The 22,268-nt window shown below is 28.4% G+C and overlaps 1 protein-coding gene across 9 annotated transcripts in view; it reads right to left on the bottom strand.

Moving 5' to 3' along the window:
- Window positions 1-17,961: 17,961 nt before the first annotated feature.
- dac (dachshund family transcription factor) overlaps window positions 17,962-22,268 on the bottom strand; it is a 241,433-nt gene continuing 237,126 nt past the window's right edge. For 7 of the 9 annotated variants that reach the window (XM_088183119.1, XM_088183118.1, XM_088183121.1 and 4 more), the window contains one exon: window positions 17,962-20,426. In XM_088183119.1, coding sequence (XP_088039245.1) covers window positions 20,296-20,426 — 131 coding nt within the window. In that variant the 3' untranslated portion in view covers window positions 17,962-20,295. The remainder of the gene's footprint in view (window positions 20,427-22,268) is intronic. The other 2 variants (XM_088183123.1, XM_088183124.1) reach the window with 1 other exon arrangement.

Raw genomic sequence — 22,268 nt, forward strand, 5'->3', positions numbered from 1 at the left:
TGTATATTATTATATAATTATAAAATATTTAAAAGTTATTAATGCATGATATAGACTAAAATATGATGATGTGGAAATATTGTTCAATGAATCTATTATTTTATGGACGAAGATAAAAATTGAGTGGTTTGTTAATTAAAATTTGTTGGCTACGTATACTTCATTCATTATATTGATTTTATGTATTTTAGTATTTGATTAGATATATTATATCAAATAATCAACAATTAGTTTATCGACTCAATATATAGTAATATAATTTTGATCGCATTACGGTATTGTAATGTATCAATAGTCATTATGTCGAAGAGCAAGAATATTTCATCACGACTTATCAATTTCATAGCATCCCAAGACTCACAAATTAATTTAAATCAATATTTTTAAAATGAAAATCAATTCATAATACATAAACATATCAATCCTGTATAACCAAATTGCGGTACCCACAAGCGTCGGTGTAAAACGATTTTATTATCTCAACATTACTATGGATGTACATAAAAAATGATAAAATAAAAAATAACTGGGCATCTATTATTATTTAAACGCTGATCACGATGTGTTTTGTTGCTTTGTGTTCTAAACGGCCCACAAAATGATCAATTACGTGAAACGGTTCGATCATCCCGGTCATAAAATATAAAACTTTTTTTTCAATCCTAGTCGATCAGTCGATCTAAAAACGTAATCTAGAATTGGTATTCGATCGACGAATATTATTATTTAAAACATAAATGATACCGACAATATTAATTCGTCTTATAAATTTTTTTTTAGATCTTCGATATGAATTCATGCTGCAGACGTGATCCGCTAAAACTGTATACATTATATTATGTATACATAACTCACATATGCTCCAATCGATAATTATGTATAACCGTTCTTTTTTTATTTTTGTAAAAAAAGTTTGGCGACACCTGCCGTCGAACGGTTTTATAAATAAATAATTGAATAGTCTCATCAAATTCGAACCGTAAAAAATGTCTGAATAGAATAGTCGTTCACCGAAAGGTTTCCCAATCATCGGGCCTTCTAATCTTTGGGTACCTGTACTATGGAGAAAAAACCTATTCATTTCCTCTTAATGGTGGACATTATAAAAAGTGAACGTTTTACCAAAATAGTAATTTGGACAGTTATAATGAAAGGTTATTTGTTAACCATTTGATACTGGGCTTATTGAGACGGGTATTAAACGCTTATACAAACTTATTTCGTGTGCTTTATAAATAACAATAAATACATAACACTATAGACACAAATAAACAATGAATACACAATAAAAAAATGTATTGCAGTATTCATTAAAATAAATTATTACAATGCTGTTACAGCAGTTTTGAATTAAAGAAAAAAAAATATGTTAAATTATCCGTGAGACCCTTAACTGTTAGACGAAAGTGACTTAAAACTTGATATGTCATATTGATCTTTAAAAGCCTTTGTGAGCTTCAAATAGAAACTAAATATGTATATAACATCATAATTAAACATATACGTTATTTTTGAGTACAAGTTTTCGTATACTTTTAATTAGTTTAAGGATTAAATATGTAGATTTTTTTTAGTTTATTGTAAATTTCCTAATAATTTATAGCTCCCATCTATTATTAATTATTAGTAATAAATAAATACAAAATATTGTTTGTGTCTCATTTTGATCATTGAATAAAATATTAACAATATGTGATTATAAATGATAAGTATATTGAACATATATCCGTATCGTGTGCTAATAGTAGAGGCGTAAACGCAAACTTCCTATCTCTTTCTCAATTATGAATATTGATGAAATGGATAGCTTTCGTACTGACTATGTTAACGCAATTAGGGTATACATGAAGATAAAAAAGTGCAAATAGTAGAAAGAATTTTGTGTATGCAATACCTGATTTTGTTTTCAGTTCACCAGCCATCCCTAACATAAAAAGCGTGCGGTCATTTCTTCTATGCTCTTTTCGCTATTCATTAATGACTTAATACGACGGTTACCAATACCAGCTTTTTTGTATGATCTCTATAGAATACAGAATCTCTATCTGCTTTCAGTTTTGGTAAGTGCCATATTGTGTCATTTTCTTAATCTTCTTCGCTATAAGATTTGGCTTGAAAAAATGTCGGAATCACTTTTCAAAGCAAGTAGAGATTCTCTTTACACGTAAACGACGTCTGCGAAACTTTGTTATGAAAAATTGCGTTTCACTTTGACATTTCATCAGTTATTCGTGTCCTCTATTACACTACATTAATTTACAGCTTTCTCAAATCGAGATCTATATTTTTTAACCGTTAAGTAACCAAATTATCTCTCTTAATCTAAAAAGTTTTTTGGGATACCTTCATATGAGGATATTTGGTTATTATCTGTTCTTTTAGGAGCTTTGGGATACGAATCACTGACTTTCCGCAAAAAGTTGTATATGGATAAACATTTCTTTAAAATACTAAAGGTTGCTTTGACAACACACTTCTGTCCAAGAAATTCCAGTTTTGGGCACCGGAACATGTTCAAGAATCGCGATCGCGTCTACTTGATCGCAGAAGCCTAGTTGAGTCATATGGCTATCGCCATCCAGCTCCATAATACTATTAATATTATTATATTTATAGTCTTTTGACTATCTTAATTTAATTTACATAAATAAATTACATATATTCATGTACAACAAAAATATACGCGCAAAAACTTATCGCTAGATATGTTTTATTTATGAAGTGAGCCTCGTAGATAGTTTGTGACTTATCAATTACTTTAAGTATTTGTGATCTTTATGCTTGCAATGTCAATTAAATTATTGCTTTCGTTATATAATTATTACATTAAATAAATTTTGCATTCGAGCCTACCTTAGCAGTGTACCGGTCTTCTAGACCGGATCGGAATTTAACATTTCTTCACCTCGCGAATAGTTAAATGTTAAACATGAGGGGTGATTAAGGGCAATAAAGCGCGTTGACGCCTTCGATATTTGCAATAGGTTTTACGCAACGAATTGCAAAGACAACTCTGAGCGTCAAATGAAATTTATCTCAATAAAATCGGCGTTGTGTTAATTATCATTAATAACGCGATAAAGACTTGAGAATGATCGATAATGCAACGGTAGATGGGCCTCAAACGATGTGTTGCTAATTCGCTTCCTAATGTGGAAACTTGAACCGTGATCACTTACGGGTAAATTAGCACCATATTTGTGCACTGTTATGACGTAAATATTGCGTCAAACGAAGTGTCATTAAATTATGAGAAATCTGAATCTCATAATCTATGTTATTATAAATACAAAAAAATAATTTACAATAGTATAATATTGCCCCATTTTAATTATTGTGCAACACTATTAAATATGTTAAATAAATTAGACACACAAATGTTGCAAAAATTACAAAATAGGGCAATGAGAGTAATCTTAAATAAAAATAGATTAACTAATTGTAAAAGTATGATTGATAGAATAGAATGGTTGAATGTTTAAGAAATATTGAGTATGAATGTTTTAGTATTTATATATAAGTTAGAAAATAATATGTTACCAGAATATTTTAATAAGTATTTAATAAGAAATAAAGATGTACATAAATATAATACTAGACATAGAGAAAATTTAAAGATAATTAAATATAAGAAAACGAGTACGGCTAGGGGAATTATGTACGGAGGTTTTGATTTATATAATAGTCTTCCAAGAGAAATCCGAAACAGCAAAAATATAACGGGTTTCATAAATGGAATAAAAAAACACCTTCGTACATATAGAAATAAATTATAATATTAAGTCTTTATTATTGTATATTTTTATTTTTTCTTTCTGTTATGTATTTTTTATATATTTTTATATATGTTTACTAAATTTGTTAGATGTAAAGATTAGCTATTAAGCTAAATAAATTAATAAAATAAATAAAATAAATAAATATTTAAATTTGTACATACTTATTTACAATGCGTGATTTAATTTTTTTATCTTTCATAAAAATATTGTAATTTATTAGTGATTGATTTAAGACCGAAAGCACTCGTTAAAATAGCTGTATCGTCAACGTACATAGATAAACAGGGACTTTTCAATTTTGGGGTTTCGTTCGCAAACAAGATAAAGAAAAACGGGCCAAGTAAACTTCATTAAGGAATTTTCCGCGGTATTGAGTGTTCATTATTTAGTAAAATAACATAGCTTCTACTTCTCAGGTACAGTGGTATTAAGAGTAGCAAATAATCTTATATTTATATTATTTGTGAATTAAGTCGTCATGCCCTACTGCGTCAAAAGCTTTTCCTATATCTGACATTAAATGGACCGTACTCTATTTCATATTAAATTGCTGCGTATATTAACCGTCAAATTATGTGTTGTCGAGTAATTTTCGCAGAAGCCGAATTTTTCGTTATTAATTTTATTCCCTAGAGCAAACGTATGATTGATTTTTAAATATTTTATTAAATGCTGGTATTATACTAATAAACTAAGGATTCTTATCTGGCTTTTTAATAATATGCATTTTAGCGGTATTTCAAATGGTTTGGAAAATACCCAGAATATAAGCAAGCGCTAAAGATGTTAGGTAATAAAAATAAATGACAGAAAGTATATTATATAATTGGTCGATTCGAAGTTTTTAATGATACTTAACATTTCGCATAAGCTAACTTAATCATTATATTCCACATATGTTAATATTTTTCTTATCGATCAATTTACTGTGTTTTTAATTTTAGAATAATTAAAAATTTAAAACTCTGTCTTGTTCTGATCTGTGTTAGCTATAATAATTCGAGTTTTAATAGTGAAATTTATGTGTGCTTAGTTTTTAGCAATTTAATTATTTTTTATATTATATTATATGCTGGTTTTATATTCCCTAAGTTAACACAAATACATTCGTTTTTAATGATTTTAATTTTATTGCAAAGTCAGTTTCTTTATTTAAGTTTTAAATTTCAAAGATTGTGTTTTTTGCCACTGTTTTTTTTATTAATTTGTGGTTACTGATGATATTTACTTTGTTTGATTACGATTGTATTTTTTTTATTTACGTAAATTTTCTAATCCAAATCTAGAATTTTTCTTAAATAGTTGGATTGGCAGTAAAAAAATGCTTAACAACATATAACTCTGCTAGAGCTTAGTGAATCTTATTCCTTTGCTTCTAAAAGAAAGAGGTTTAAATACAATAAGGAATAATAACAAAATATCCACATATAAAGATATTTCAAAAAACTTTTCAGAACTCTTCTAATTAAAATAAAATATTTGCTGACTCGAGGATTCCAAAGTATCATAGAAGACACGAATAGCTGATGGGCTGTCAAAGTAAAATGCGTTTCTCAAACAAAAACCAAGCATATTAAAAGATTTTTCATATATGATGTTTACATGTAAAGTTGTATCAAATCAGGAAAATGGGATAATGATATAATATGGCATATTCTGACACAAAAGAGCAGAAGGTATAAATGCAGAATCTTCTTCAGCTATTAGCCGATTTCAGACTATCGTATTTATGTTATTTTTTAATTGAGAAGAGCAGAGGGCCAAGGTTAGACCCTCAAGGAATTCCCAAAAAGATGAAAAGATAAATAATATGTATATGTATATCAAAACGCGTAATTCAATATTTATATGTATATTATTATTAATGATTATTTTCAATATACGAAAACAAACTTTTCCCTACTTAGACGAAGTCATATAAATTTAACCTAACAAGTTCACGTGGCACAAAACGTTAATGAGTATGTTGAGTTGACGATTCGGGGTGTTCTTGTCTCGGTGGGTGGTTGGTTACCTTGGTTGGGGTTCGGGTGATTCAGTACACGTTATTATTTACATTTTGTATCGTAAATCATTCAGCGGAGAGAGCCGCGAATATTCTCCACTTTTCCCGGGAGCGGCTTCCTCTTGCACCATCCAGGTAAATTATTACTATGTTAATTACTTAACTTTACATACGAACGCGTTCGCCTTCAAACACCTCGCCGCCGCCGATGTCCTTTTTGCCTTTCCTCCACCTAACTCCTCGTGGCGACAACAGTCAAAATTTAATATTATCTTGCATAGGATATGTAGGTATATGTACTGCAGGCAATCTAAATTTCTGAATAAATTAATGGATATAACGTTTCTTTTAAAATTTGTTTCTATTGTCAGTGACAAATTTATTCAATAATAAGTTTCGTATTAAAGATAAGTATGTACATGTACATAAGGAACGCGTTCGCGGCTCTCTATGGCACTCTAAAGCTCACAGTTGAAGTCGTCGAACATTGATAGATTGTCGACACCGCCCTTTAGCAACTTCAAAAAGTGCTACGCCGAGAGTGCAATGAACTGTATTTCAACGCTCCTAGCAAAAGTGCACTAGGTTACAAATACAAATTATTGGAAAATATTTTTGAATAGTGCAAAATATTTTTATATATAATAGTTTTGAGATAAATTAAATTCATTAAAGTTATTAAAAATTTTAATTATACTTACTATGTATATACCTTAATAAATTTAACGTATATTTATTATAATAAAGCAAGTTTTTAACAATATAGGATGTTAATAAATAAAAAAATATAGTTATGTAAGCCAGTCATATAAATAGTAAAATCAACTATAATATAACCCCAGCAAATATTTTTTCTAAAAGTTTCGAACAAATCGATAGTAAAAACAGCACATTTTATTAAAAAACTGTATGACATATTTATAGAAAAAAAGCTTTTACTCTAACGTGATATGGTAAGTTTAACCAAAGTTTTTCTTTAAAAATACAGTAGTCACACTGAAATGATTCGGCGTTTAAAAGTGTGTATTTGACAACTCTTATTCTTTGAAGTAAACTATGAAAAATAAAGGCCATCTAGAAATTGTGTTTAATAAGTGTTTGAGGGATGAACGTAGAAAGTTTTTCAAACTTTCATGATAATCATCGTGTAAATGGTGTTAAGATTCAATAAAAAAAAATAGTTGATTATTTTTTAATACCAGCCACAGCCACATTGGTTGATATGCAATATCAGATTAGTATATAAAGATAGTGTTTTTTATGAGACAATTAAAAATAAATCTGTCTATGCAAAAATTAGTATTGTAATTGCAAATATTTTTGTAAAACAGTCATGTTACACACAAATGTATGGCATATTAATATAGGTATGTATAATAAAAATTAACATCCAATACGGCGTTAATGTCGTGATATTTACGGTGCTCGCTTCAAGGTGTATGTGTGTTCGTTCGCATACGATCCGATGTGAGAATTCCAATTATGTCTGCAATGTGAATTATTGCCGTGGGACCCGTGCAAACTAAGCTTTATCCGATATACGAGTGATATAGATATTCGTGTCTCGGGTCTTAGCCACTTAAGCTCACCTTCTACCCCCTCGCACGCTCGGCCTGGGGATGCAATCTATTTCCAGGTGCGGAGGGTGAGTTGCGACGCAGAACACACCGACTGGAACATCCGCGATATTTATGTGCGTTATATTAACTCACTACGTGTGTCACTTTTAATGAAAATACTATGTGCCGAAAACATGCCGAAGGTGGTAACTCGACCGCCCAACCCCGTGAAGGAGCAGCAGCTTTCTACCCCCGCGAGCTTAATATACAAGCGAAGAAAAGCTCGGCAATAATTCTTATGTGTATGGAATGAGGCGTGTTGTAACGCCGTAGCAGTTATAATGTAATTAATTCCATTCCAAGTTGTAAATTTTGGCCTTTGAATTGCACAACAGGAGCGTTATAAATTTCGTTTATTATATGCGCTCGAAGATGCATTGCTGATTTATTGTTTTGATTGTTGCTCAACTGTCAGGTCTTTAATCGAATAAAATAACTTGCCAAAGTGGTGAAATACCCCGATTTTTATTTAGAAAAATGTTAGTTTTTTAGCAAATATTTTCATTTATAAAAAAATTATTTTTAAATAATAAAATTTAAATTCCAAAATTGTTATAAAATTGAATTAAAACATTTTGACTTGAAATAGCCTGGGGTACATTTTAAACACAATGAAATTGTTTTTAATAAAATACTGTAAAAAAATATTTGTAACTTTAGTCGATTAGACTCACAAAGAAATCGCAGACATACTCATAGCTTATAGTTTTACATATGTGCATTGCAAATTAAAATATAAATGCTTACACACAATTTTATTATAAACTATGGAAGCTTAGAGGTATTGTTTTACTTAATTAATATGACGCGAGTTTGATGAGCTTCTTTCTAGTGCTCATATAGGTTAATTGCGAATCATTTATATTTACTTTTGTGAATAAAAGGTTATTTTGGGCGTGCGAAAATACAAAAAAGCGTTAGTGAAAAACACATTAAATGGTCTAATTAAAAATTGGTTTTGCTCGTTGAAAATAATTGCGTTTTCAACTTTATTTTATGAATATGTCATTTAATCGTGTTCGTAATAATATTACTTTAAAGTGAAAGTTTTTGTAACGGCTTTATTATTAATCTTGCTTTGAATTGAGCTATCGATTTAAAATGGAAAAAATAAGATAATTTTGTGTATAAGTTCAAAACGTGTGCTAAAATAGCAGAAACTGCTTTATAAACTAAACAATGCTTATCGTGTGTGTACTGTTTAGGAACGTATGTACTATGATAAATAAACGTAAATAAAAGAGCTTTGAAAATAAAGAAAGTAATTGGCATCGTTCTTCAGTTGCTAACAACGAACTGAAGACGTTACTTTAATCATAATGATGCACAACAATTATAAAGCTTTATGCTTCAAAACAACATTTTTGGATTAATTAAAATAGCTAAAAATTTGATCTTGATTAATGTTGTATGAACTAAATAAAAAAAAAATCGTATGGTTTTGTACTGCGTAAACCGTATATCCACCAATAATGTCTGCTAGGTCCACGGGCATGGTTCGCGGGACTTCAGAAGCTCGTGTGTCGTGTCTCTTGACATTTGTTGTGTAAGAATCACTAAAATTTATTAAGTTACGTGTCATTTTTATCATAAAAATCTGCATTAAAGTTGTATAAAATAGGGCATCAAAGCATTTTGTAAAAATGAAAATACACAAAAGAAACTATTATAAATAATGGTTTGTGTTTGATATAAGTAACTACATTTTTTTAATAATGATGATACGATTATAAAAAAATTTCAACATGCACTTCAGATCCTTACATTATGCATTATCAAAAAAGTGTAATTTTCTGGTACAACACAGTTAAATTTGGGGTATAAAATATTGCCATATGTATTTTACCAACTTCTTACAGTTTTTAACAAGAAATATGCTGCTGAAACTGCATTTTAAGATTTCATCATTATCGATGCAAATAAACATATATTTTTAACAAACTGAAAAAATCTTTTGTATATTAATAGTGATATTGAAATAATATAGAAGAAATTCACGTTTAAGGATTGAATTATATAATGGTGTATGTTACATACACCAAGTATTAAGTAGTTATAAATAATAATACTAATATACAATGTTACTCAGTCTCCAATTTGATTACCGCCATAAACGACGATTTAAACAATCGTTAAGACTTGCGATTAAAGGTCAATTAGGTTTAGTTTATGTTTAATAAATCTCATAGCGATAATTCTTAATGGATTGTAAACGTCTGGGTACGATGACCTGTCGAAGCTGTCGTCGTGGCCAAAGCGATTAAAGCTGCGATGATGGCGTTTTTAATTAACGTGCGCGCAATTAAGCGAGCATATTGGCTACGGCGTAGAGCCGACGTCGTAGCAGCCGCGAATGTCACTGCGCGGCCCTCTACGGACCGCGAGCGTCGTAGACCCTAATACAGCTACGTCCTTCCGCGTTATGTTATTAAACTCTAAAGATAGCGGCTGTTGGTCTCTCTTGTAGAATAATCGCTTTAGTGGAAATGATTAATTGGATAAAGCTGGCTAATATTCTGCAAGGCATTTCATTAATTATTGACAGTAAAATACATTGTTCGAGATAATAAAGCACATATTTTGGCATTCAGATTAAAGGGCCATTGATGGGTCACGACATAAGGTTGCGATAAATAATGAACTCTACGAGGTATTGCGCGACACATTCCATTATAGTAATGTTTAATAATGGTAGCATCCAGATTGGAAAAATAGAGAATAAAAGTACCTATATTTTTGGGCTAAACATTTGTATGTACATACAATCGATTTATTAAGTCATACATTATAATTGTGATGTTGCGACGAGCTTCATAAGCTTACCGCGAAGAACCTTACGCCGCACGACGCAATTTCTGTTTGCTCTATGTTATCGTATGTTTTGTGTATAGAATATTAGTATAATATATACGAAGATCAACGTAGATCGCCCTGAAGTTTACTGTGAATAAGTATTACGTATTTAGACATTTCTTTGCTCATTAAGATTTATACTTACACATGAATATTTAAAAAAAATGTTGATAACAGACCATAAATTACATATAAAACATACTGACATATTATATAAAATACAACAATATTAATATTTTGCATTAAAATTAATAAAGCGGGCTCAAAACAAAATATTTTTTTGCTGATAACTCTATAGTATTTCTTATATTAAATTTTATTGCAGATTGTAGAGAATTTAATTTAATTATAAAAATCTTAACTTAATTTAATTTTTTATATTGAAAACAGTGTTCTTAATCACATAATTGTCGTATTTGATTCGTGTTTTCTATAGCAATTAAGCGGACTATAGTTCGATCAGAATTATAAAAATCTATGCAATACAGCCATTATGACGATAGGATCGGTCTTGTAGTAGGTGCAGCAACTGAGAAGCTCAAGCTCATTGTATGCCTTGTATAACCACTCAGTGTGCAAAAGCACGCATTTCTGGTCTGGTTGTCAAATAATGCAATTGACTTAATTTTAAGTACAAAAGTGTTTTCAGACACCTGGTCATAATAATATAAATATTTAATATTTTTTATCTTTTATCTCAAGATAACATATAATAACAAGCTTCTTTATAAAATGCTTTAGTTTTAATAATAAATTATCTTTTTGTAAATATTTTAATTAGCAAAATAAAACTTCACATGGCAAAAAGGCTAGCTTGTAAATATATATTTAATTAAAAAACCATCACTTCATCTGCAAAACTATACAAATTTAATTTTATGTAACACTTATTGTACATGAATAGTTTGATTGTGTATTTATTAAGTTAGTTTAGATTAAAACTAACCTAACAAATTAAATAATAATAATCAGTTTTTAACAGCGATGTGAAGACAATTCAAACATTACCGACTTTGACAATTTTAGTAAAATAAACTATTTTTGCCAGCGTATAAAATTGATAACGATAAAAATAAAGACAATGATTTTAAAAAAATAGGTAAAAAGCAGTCACATTGATTTTTTTAATTTATAATTATTTTAAATTATTAAAATATTACAAACATATTTAAAAAAATATAAATACATATTTTTAAATATTAAATTTTATAAAATACCACAATTCTTCGAATTCAACCTTGAGATTTAAAAAGTTATGGATTTTTAAATTATTTTAAAGACAATTTCATTACGTTCTTTTATATTTTTATTGCAAATTTTAAAAGATTACAGGGACTTTCTAGCGCAAATATTATTATTTTTTCTATTCAAGTTTATTTTTAGGTGTAAGATGTTTTTAAATACTAAAATGCTATTTTTTATAAAATTAGATACAATTTTTTCGGAAATTTTTAAAGACTAGCAAAATATTTTTTTATTCGTTACTTTTTACAGAGCTAATATTTAAAGGTAAAGACAGGACTTTTTAAAAAAAATCATTACAATATCATGTTTTTAATTAGGTAAATAAACACAATATTTTATTCTTATAACATAGTATATAGCATTAAATTTACCTATACAATACAAATGTATATAATAATATTAGAAAATATTATCAGTTAAAACAAAAGATTTAGATTTTATAAAATTTAATGAACCTTAGAGAAAATAATTCACTAGATATCAGAAATTCGGAGAATTGTAACTCACACTATTTTTTTGTATTAAACATATATTCGGAATGAGCTTGTTTAATTTTAATTTATAATCAGAAAATCGGTGAGATCAGAAAATTTAAAGTCATTTTAATTATATGTATAATAATCACTAATTTAAAAATTCTAGACACAACATAAATTAAACAACACTAGGGTTCATATTGAACTTTTCCAGGACTTTTATTATTTTACTTTGATAAATTCTGGTAATGCTCCACACTAAAAATATTTATATATAATTACAAATTTATGATTTCTTAATAATAATATTTTATGTATTTCGTTGCAATAACATGAATAAATTAACAAAAAATATAAATCTCTAATATATTAATTTAAATTAAACTCAAAGTTATTTATGTATTATATATTGTAGACAGAAAAAATAAGAATAATTATTTTTAAACTACTTTAGTCGAAAAATTCTGATGGTGAAGAATTCATTTTATTATTTTATTTTAATAAAAAGATAAAAATTACTTTAACAGCCGTTATCGTACCATATCTGCGATCAAACACTGTATATAATAGTTGTTTACACTGAAATAAGCTTTTAGAATAGCAATTTATTTATTTATTAAAATTAAATTAAGACCATTGTGACCTGATTACGCTACGATCGTATAAAAAACAATACATATACAAAATTATAACACATTCTGTGTATAAACGAAAATATATATAATTAAAATTAAATAATGATACGAACTGGACCAGCTCCTCGTTGCTGACATTAAATAGATCAACGTGTAATAATTCAAAATTATAGATTTCGATTTAAGAATTCTGTTTATTAAAGGTTCATATAGGACATGAATAACGTTCTTTATAACAAAACCGAGCATCTTCTAAGACTTTTTGCAGACGTCGTTTATGTATAGAGAGAACTCAATTTGCCGTCAAAAGTGATTTTAAGATCTTTAGTGCAAGTTTTTTTAAGCAAACATGCTTAAACAGAAATCGTAGAAATAGTCTGATGACGAATAAGATCAAGACTATGATACAACATGGCACTTTCAAACACTCAGGGGCAGATGATTGACGGAAAATCTAAACAATTTTAAGTCATCGAGAAGAAAACATACAGAATAACATATGTCTACTTGTATTCAGGTATTAAGAGATTCTGTCACTGTTTTGGTAAAAGACAGAAGGATTGTGACAGTGGAATTAACAGAATGAAACCCGCGCTGTTGGTTCAACAATTTAAGCTTTTTTATATATATTTTTACATTTTACATAAAATTTTAAGCCCAAAAATTTTAAAAATTCTTGGGATTTAAAAACGAATATCTTAAAATATATAAATAAAACCTTGATCGATTAATCATGAGATATCTAATCTATATAATTTTAAATATGTATACATATTTTTTTCAATAGATTACAGAAGCTAATTAACCCTTAAGGTTTCAGTCCTTATTAATGACCAATGTCTCGCACTCTTCACTCAAAGCAATCAAATTAATTTACTGTCAATCCCAAAAGCGATTTGCGCAGGGAAACACGTCATTAAAATTGTTTACACTCGCCTTAACAACGAGGGTCATCAAATGCGGCCGGAATCCAATATTGAAGTCAAATGGCCGCGGGTCATTTTTCTACATATGTCAATAAAATTCACCCCATCCGGGGCATGTGATACGCAAACCCAATATGTATTGAAATCCACTCACAAATCCGCACAAAAAGTACACCGGTTATGGACATGGATGGGTGTACCATAATCGCATCACATATTTCAGCTCGGTAAATTCAGCTGTAGGGTTGAAAAAAGTGTCTTTTTTACGAACAAATATTTTTTTTATGAATAAATGCACAACGAAATATAGATTTAATATATGGAATATAATATATTATTAGAAATGCGTTGAAATTAGCACCGGCACGTGTAAAGCATTAATCAAAATAACGAACATTGAAGAGGCGTTAATATGATGTGAATATCCATCATACGGCAAAAACTATTATTATATTACTAAAGGTATTCCATGGATGTGAGATATTGCTTTTAGATTAACGATAGGATCTATATAATTTAAAATTATATTATTATAAGTAAAATTCATATTAAAATGCTAATTACTTTATTAAATACGAGGTCGTTATATAATTAAATCGCATTACACAAAATGTATAGAGTTTCATCGAAATTGTAAAATAATTTAATTAAATTATATAAAATTTTTCAAGTGGTAAAATACAAATTTTATATGTTGCTCATGCGCATTTCGAAATTTTCGTAATAAAGCATTATTAATAATTGATATTTATATACATTTGTAATATTTTTTATTATTAAAAGTCATTTTGAAAAGGTATACACCTATACAATAAATATTTTATTTGTTGCATGACCAGGTATGAGTTATGCTGTCTTATCCTGTCTCGCCCATTAATAAATTATAAAAAAAAAATTTAGCCTCTTTTATATTTTTTAATACTTTTTTACTTTTTTGAGTTTTCGCGTACAAAATACATTACCAAAAATGTCCTCAGTTATTTTAGTTTAATATTTTACTGGTTTATGCTTAATTTAGGTGATGAATCACATAGGCGATTCAATCACAAAATTGTAAATAAAAGTGATTTTAATCCTCATTTTATTTATCCCATTCAAAATTATGACAGATGTATGTATTATTGATATTATTACGCCTCATAGGGTTTTACGATTATTTTTAAGGGGCAAAAGTTTAAACACTTCTTTCGGTTATGTTAATATTTTATTAAAATTTGCATTTTAATGAAAAGCACGCGTTCGCCTTAAGCGCCTGTGATCCCCATCGGTTAGCAACCCCCGTGTCCGGGGGCGAAATTCTCGACCCTTTCCCGTCGGACATCATCATCGTCGCGTTTTCGTTCCCGGAGCAAAATGTCAATTGATTGTCAATAAGTCAACGCAACGTTTCCTCTTCCCCGAATAAAAAAATCACCCCCTCACATATCCCATAAAACACACAGGTATGTCCAGACTTTCTCGATAGCATAGGATACAACCCTCGCTTGACCGTCCCCCTATCGGGAAACGAATCATCGTTTTGAAATTTTATTCATATTTTATGTCTCGGTTATTTGACGAGAGACGGCGAAGAAATAAAAATATAAATTTCACAAAAGGCCAACGTGAGTATCTATCGCATGGTCAAGAAGTGTCCGGCCTATGTAAAATAAAAATTTACTAAACATTTAAATTAATATATTTTATTGTAGTAGTGTTATATTGACACTCTTTTTATATACGAAAACTCTAAAGATAAAAAAATTAGACATTAACAAATTGAACAATGTTTTCAAATTAATTATAAAAATACAAAGTTAAATAGCAGGATGATGATATGTTATATTATATATTTTAATCTTAAGTATATTTTAATGAGATTTTCGGCAAAAATGTAGTAAATTTAAAAATAGCATCTAAATTTTGATGTAAAATTTTCTGTTCAGTAGTCTGGTGAAATTAAATATAACGTCTATATCTGTTATTTCAAGTACCTATACCAAAGTTTATTTTAACTTGTGAACAAATATGGAAAGCATTATTTAATGTAGGTTAGCTCACTCAGCTATTTTTTCCTTTATCTTATCTATAATTTCAAAACATTGTTGTATCTGTTTTATTTTTTTGCGAAGTATTGAAGTCATAAATGGCCATATTAAGTGAAACGAAATCACTTTTGTCGATGCGTTATCGTGTTGTAAATTAATTAGTTGTTTGCATTCAATTCTGGTCATTATTTTCGGATTGCCTTATTAACGGCTTAATAATGTAAAGACTGATATAATAAAAGAAAACGGAAAAACAACTTTGCCATTTGACCGGACTTGTTTCTTTGTTGCTTTTAACAGGGTGCAATTATTGAAACAAAGGAGACTTTGTTTTTCTGTCTTAACCAGTTTCTCGACAATTTTTTTATAATGCTATTTTGATTAAATTTAATTTAAGAGTTTTAAATAAATTTTACTACTTCTTGTCATCTCCAAAATGTCAGTCAAATTTATTTTAAATTACCTGTTCAAAATTCCTACTACTTTATAAATCTGCTAAATACTGATTTTGGCATAAGTTTTATGACTGAATCTAGGAATTACGACTAGCAAACATTTCATGTGACTTCCCTTGAACATTTGCCAGTCAACAAAAAATTTAAAATGTCAGGATCAAGGATTTAAGAATTTTATGTATTAATAAGTCTTGGTAAATATTCGTTCGTAGGCTAAATTATACAAGAGTCAATGTTTTAATGTAAATGCAATAAATCCTACTACAATATGTTGTAAACTTTTTCTTTAAAATACGAGAGATTTTACACTCGTAATTAAACGTGCATTTAATATTTTAATCATAATTATATTAATATATTATTAAATATAATTAGTATGCATTAATGAATATCCTTTTTTACGTTAGTTTATATTTTAATTATTAACTATAATATAATTTATATGCATAGATAATGATTCAAATTGTTGTAAATTAAATCTGTAAAAAAATTTTCTATATACATTAAATATATAATGCAATAAATTTTATTTTAGAAATATTTTTTCATATAATCAATTTCTCATTTTTTGAGAAATTAATAAAACTGAGAAGTAAGAAACACTAAATAAATAAGTGCTTTAATATATACAAACAATATTTTTTATAAATAAATATTTTATTTCAAATTATAAATCCTGTTTCCAGAGTTTCCGACCAAAGTAATAGTAATAGCAAATTCTTGAATCTAAGATGGCTTAACTGTACAAATATTATTAAAATGTACTGATTATTTATATAATAATGTACAAGGTCTTTAGTAGAAATAATTATAGCCAGTTCGTTTTCACTCTCCACTGGCAATAAAGAAGAAATGAAACTTTTTTTGTTGAAAAGTACACGGTTGTCAATTAGAAAAAAAAACAGTGACCCAATTTGGAGCCCGCGGGATCTTAGAAAGGATAATATTCTTTTGACAAGTATAATATAGACTGACGAACTGGCAGCGATTTCTTGAATAAGTTCTGAATAAACAAAGTAGGTTAGAAAATCTGAGATTTGAGAGTTACAGAGTAGTAGAAAATAACATAACACGTATTATAAAAGTTTTTTTCCCAAATTCGTGAATTAATTCATAGCTTATCAAATTCTAATATTATATATATTTATGAAACATAACAACAGTTTTTCACATCCGAAAGTATTTTTTAAAACGTACGGAGCTGAATTTTTATTATTCCTGTGCTAGAACATAAACTGTTTTAAATAAAAAAAAATATTTGAAAGAACACACGAAAACTTTTCTAGATGATTTAACTAATTTTTAACATCTATATTAGTTAACAAATTTTCGCCTTGACGGTATATTATATTTATATGCATATTAAAATGGGTCAAAAAAGCCGATTTTATATTCATGTTAATATTAAATCCTTTTTCTCATAAGTAATATTTCAATTTCAACAATTCAACTTATTTATATTTATTCTTTAAAAAATAAAATTTCCAAAAAAATGTCATATTTCAATTAAACTACGCTATTAACATTATCTGAGATAAACATTAAATGGTGATTTTGATAAGACTAAGATGTGATTTATATAAAATAATTTTACTAGTATTTTTTAAATAGCGATAAAGATTTTATATTAATCAGTCTCGAACAGTAAAAATAATTTGAAAATATATATACAGTAAGTGTTGAAACATGTCAGGCAGGCCGGATACTTTTGGAGCTACCAGTATATATGGGGGGCGTATTTCATTTTACGCCGAATATACTAGGAATCCGCGAAAGGGCATGCTGATATGGATAAATGAAAATTCCACGATTTATTTATTATATTATTGCCCTTTGATCCGTTTCTACAATGCGGTAGAGTTTAATTTTTATTTCGTTATATGTTAGTAATGGAATTTATGTGGTTTCTGGTTTAAGGATTAGGTAATAATAATAATAAGATTCGATTTGAATTTGATTTTAATGTTTGTCTTTTCATCTACGATACAAGGCACACACACATAATTTATTTACAAATAAGAAAAAAATCTTGCCAGATTAGATAGATACAATATATATAATAATTTAAAGAAAAACATAATTTAAGCGCCTCACGAATACTTTAAAGCAACACTGTCTCATAAAGACTCTCCGAACAAAATCAATGTTATACATGAGATATACAATAGTTTAATGGCACATTAGGACAATTTTTGCCATATATGATACAACAGTGCCTTATACACTCATGCATAACAAATTTTTAAAATTTTACTAAATTTTCAAATCAAAAACATAATGAAAATTCACTCATTCATTAACGTCGTTCACTCAAGTTCGATCCTAAACATATAACAATTATTCAATTGATATTCGGTATATATATTTAACATATATATACGATTTTTTTTGTAATTTACCATTTAATTAAATATATATTTATATAAGGATATCACTTATTTTATTCGAATTCTACAGTTTCTCGTTTTTTTTAATGATTATTTAAACTTGATAATAATTACGACAAATATTCGTCGCGCTTCGTCGCAGGACATTGATTTTTTTTATATACATGGCGTATATTTTTTTTATATACACAGTATATTCGATCGTTCGCTCAATGCCTTAAATTCATACATGTAAAAAAAATACAATTAAACTAGATTGCAATGACACGGTATACTCTACACTACCATCATTATTACAAGTACGCCTCGTGATCTTTCGGATCGCCAGCAATCAGTGCCATACTCTTCATAAATGCGATGTACATGCATATAAGATACATGCATGTGTTTGCGAACTATATACAATTTATTTACGATTCGTTTACAAATTCTATATGTATAAAATCGACGACTTTCGTATTATATTATAAAACTTGTGTAATATCCGTCGTTTTTTTTTTCACTTTATTTACACGATATCGTTCGTCACAATTATTAAAAAAATAAATTCAAGATATTTATTTCGTTCAGACATTATTTTCAATAATATATAATCCATGTTCAATTTTTAGACTATCACGACATTATAAGTTTTGTAGACATTCCGTATATCAAACGACGTATGATTTTTTATATATATATTACAACACTAATGTGGCGACACCGAATGACTCACACGATTATTATTTTTTTATGAATATATGATAATAATTATAATAATATATAATACATGTAATATTTAATCAATGTTTTACAAACTAAATATGGCATAGTAAAATCAATAATGTATACAAGAAATGATCTGATAATTTTACACTCTCAATTGATTATATTCACAAAATTAGCCTAACATTAATAATTTGTACAGTCAACATATTAATTATTATTTTTAATCATTATCATTATTAATTTCAATACTACGACCGCAATTATCACTATTCAGAATGAAAATCATTTGGTGATTTTTTAATATAAAAATTAATAATATAATCAATCAAAATTGTACTTAATTTTTTTAGAAACGATGACCAGATCGATGTCATTAAATTAGTTTTGACTATATATAATAAAACGATCGACTGGACAAAAAAATACTGAATAAATAATAGGATAAAAAAACAATAAGAATACGCGTTTACAAGCAGTCTTATAACATTATATAATTATAAATAAAATATATGTAAATTTAAATACGTACCTAAAATTTAATACAGTTTAATACAGTGATGATTTTTTTATGAATGATATGTTTTATTTTTAATATAAATAAAATAAATATTTTTTGAACGTCATCAATATTTGAACGATTGTTTTATGAAATAAATAAATAAAATACAAATCATCACTGTATTGTTAAGTATGAAAATTTGACAACGAACGACTAAGCAAAACTCATTTTCTTTTTAATTTATATCATATATGAAATACAAATTTCTAAGGGGAAAAAAGGAATACATTCAAAATGTTATCGTTATTATTATTATTATTATTATTAATATTAATATTAAATCATCAATAATATTTATGTACAAGACTACTAATTTTTCTAGTGTGATGTTAGTCTTTGACGAAGAGCGATGACGCGATTTTATCTGGCGGTTGAGATCATCAGATCGAGCGACACACGAGATTATTCCACACATATCACATGTTATATGTTTTGAAAGATCACTAAGGTTATTCCTTCGTCGCCTACTTATTGTCCTGATTCTTAGATGGGTGTGTTCTAGTTGGGTGTCCTGTGAGGGGCCTCCCTGAACTCGGGCTTGACGCTGATCAGGGGCTTCCTGACCGGAGATCCTGACGAAGGGGCTCTGGCGGGGCTTGGCTCCCGCGTGTTAGCCCCGAGCTAAGTAGCGCTACTGAACAGCACGGAGCTTTTGTAGTAGCCCGCCCTATCTCCCAGCGGTGATTTCACGTCTCGTTCCATTGCCTGTGCTCTTGTTTTTCTTTCCAGCTCGATCTCTTGCGCCAGTGATTCTGCAAAGAAAACATAAAATAACAAATTAGATTATGATTATTTATATCGCTATAAAAGTATACGTGCATTGAAATATATCCACTAAGTGACAATGAAAGTGATCGAACACCCTTCAAAAATAAAATAAATTAAACGAAGTTTTACTCGATATAATACTGATTTTATTACGATTTTATAAAATGCTGCGAACGTTGAGAATATAACGTAGTATTTTTGCCTGAATTTGGATGGAACCAAAGAATGGTTCGTCTTTAACTCTTGTTTTATGTTTGTTTTAGGACATTTATTACATATTTATAAACTCATGTCAAGCCTCCATTTTTATTGTATTTTTTGAAACGTTTGATCAAATTGTTTATAAACTTTATTTTATAATTTGCGATCAGCAAAAACACTTTTTTCAATTTGACCTCTGATTATTAGGCCTACTGTGTTCTATTCTTAGTTTCAAATATCAGTGTAAGATATTGTTTTATTTAATAATGGTTTAAATAAAACTTCAGTTAAATATAATATTTTTGTGTTATTACTACATTTAATTATACAAACGTAACAATATTTTTATGTTAAATACATTTTATTACAGTAAAATATTATCCAACATTTTAATTTCTAAATAAGCGAAAACGCTGGATTAAAATGATAATAATAAATTTATGATGTTTTTTTTTATTTTAGTAAAGTTTCTGTAAAATAATTAAATTTTATAGATATATTTCAATGCAGTAAAATATAGCATACTCTATATTTTTAATGGCTTATGTATGAATAATATTGTTAAAAAATAAAATATTTTTGTAATATTAATTTAAGAATGTCCTAATCGCAGAAAAAGTTATAGGAAAGCTATGAATGTTCATCATAATAGTAATAATAGATCAAGACTTGATTCAATCAAAATTTAAAATAGCAATCCAATCAATTTATCGATACAAGGTCCGTGTCCAATGCTCGATCAAAAGCCGCTTTTTAACCATTGCCGATTCGCATCGTCCTGACACGCCTACAAAATAATAGATATTATATGCGCGGCCGATGATGATGGAGATAAAAGAGAAAAAACGACGAGAAAAAAAACATGCAAAGGACGAAAGGAGCGGAGATGCTGGGCGTCAGAAAAAATTGTTTCGCTTTTGTACTAAATTGTAAATTGTAATAAGCAACCATCGTTGCGTGAAATTGAATAAAGTTCTGCAAAGCAAAACGACGCTGGAGCCGGGGGCGCGATGTAGGGGGGGGGGTCTAGGGCGCAGCCTCGGGGTCGCGAACACCCCAAAGGGAAAAGCGTTCTTAGGTGTATGCGATTTAAGAATGAGTGTCTATTAAATTTGCTACATATATTATCGGAATATGTGTTGTATAATCTAGTACTTGATCAGTATTTTTTGCCATAGCTCTTAATATATTAAATATACATTATATTCTTATTCATAATGTTATATTTGAGTAAATGTTTTAGAGCATTGACGATAATATATCCATATTTTAATACTCGGTTAATTTGAATAAAATTAATTTGCTGTTAACTTTTAAAATTATGTATTATTTTCGACATAGCTTTAGCTTAAATCCAAATTTAAAATATCCGTAAAATATCTTAATATATATGTGTTTTTAAAAAAAACCGGCAGTCGTACGCCTACGTTTGGCTGTATATTGAAAAAGTTGTTGTGTGCCAAGGTTTATTACAGCCGCAAGTTTAGCTACATCCGCGTTGTTTACGACTTTTTTCCGAGCGACAACTTCAAAATTAAATACGACCCCAATACGCGGACAGGTAATAGAAACGTACAAAGGCAGGTAAGTGTGCGTACTTATATAATAGGACAGGAAAGTTTCGT

The sequence above is a fragment of the Plectrocnemia conspersa genome, unplaced genomic scaffold (assembly GCF_051122295.1).
Source record: "Plectrocnemia conspersa isolate PC_06_02 unplaced genomic scaffold, ASM5112229v1 ptg000003l, whole genome shotgun sequence".
In the NCBI taxonomy this organism is placed as follows: Eukaryota; Metazoa; Arthropoda; class Insecta; order Trichoptera; family Polycentropodidae; genus Plectrocnemia; species Plectrocnemia conspersa.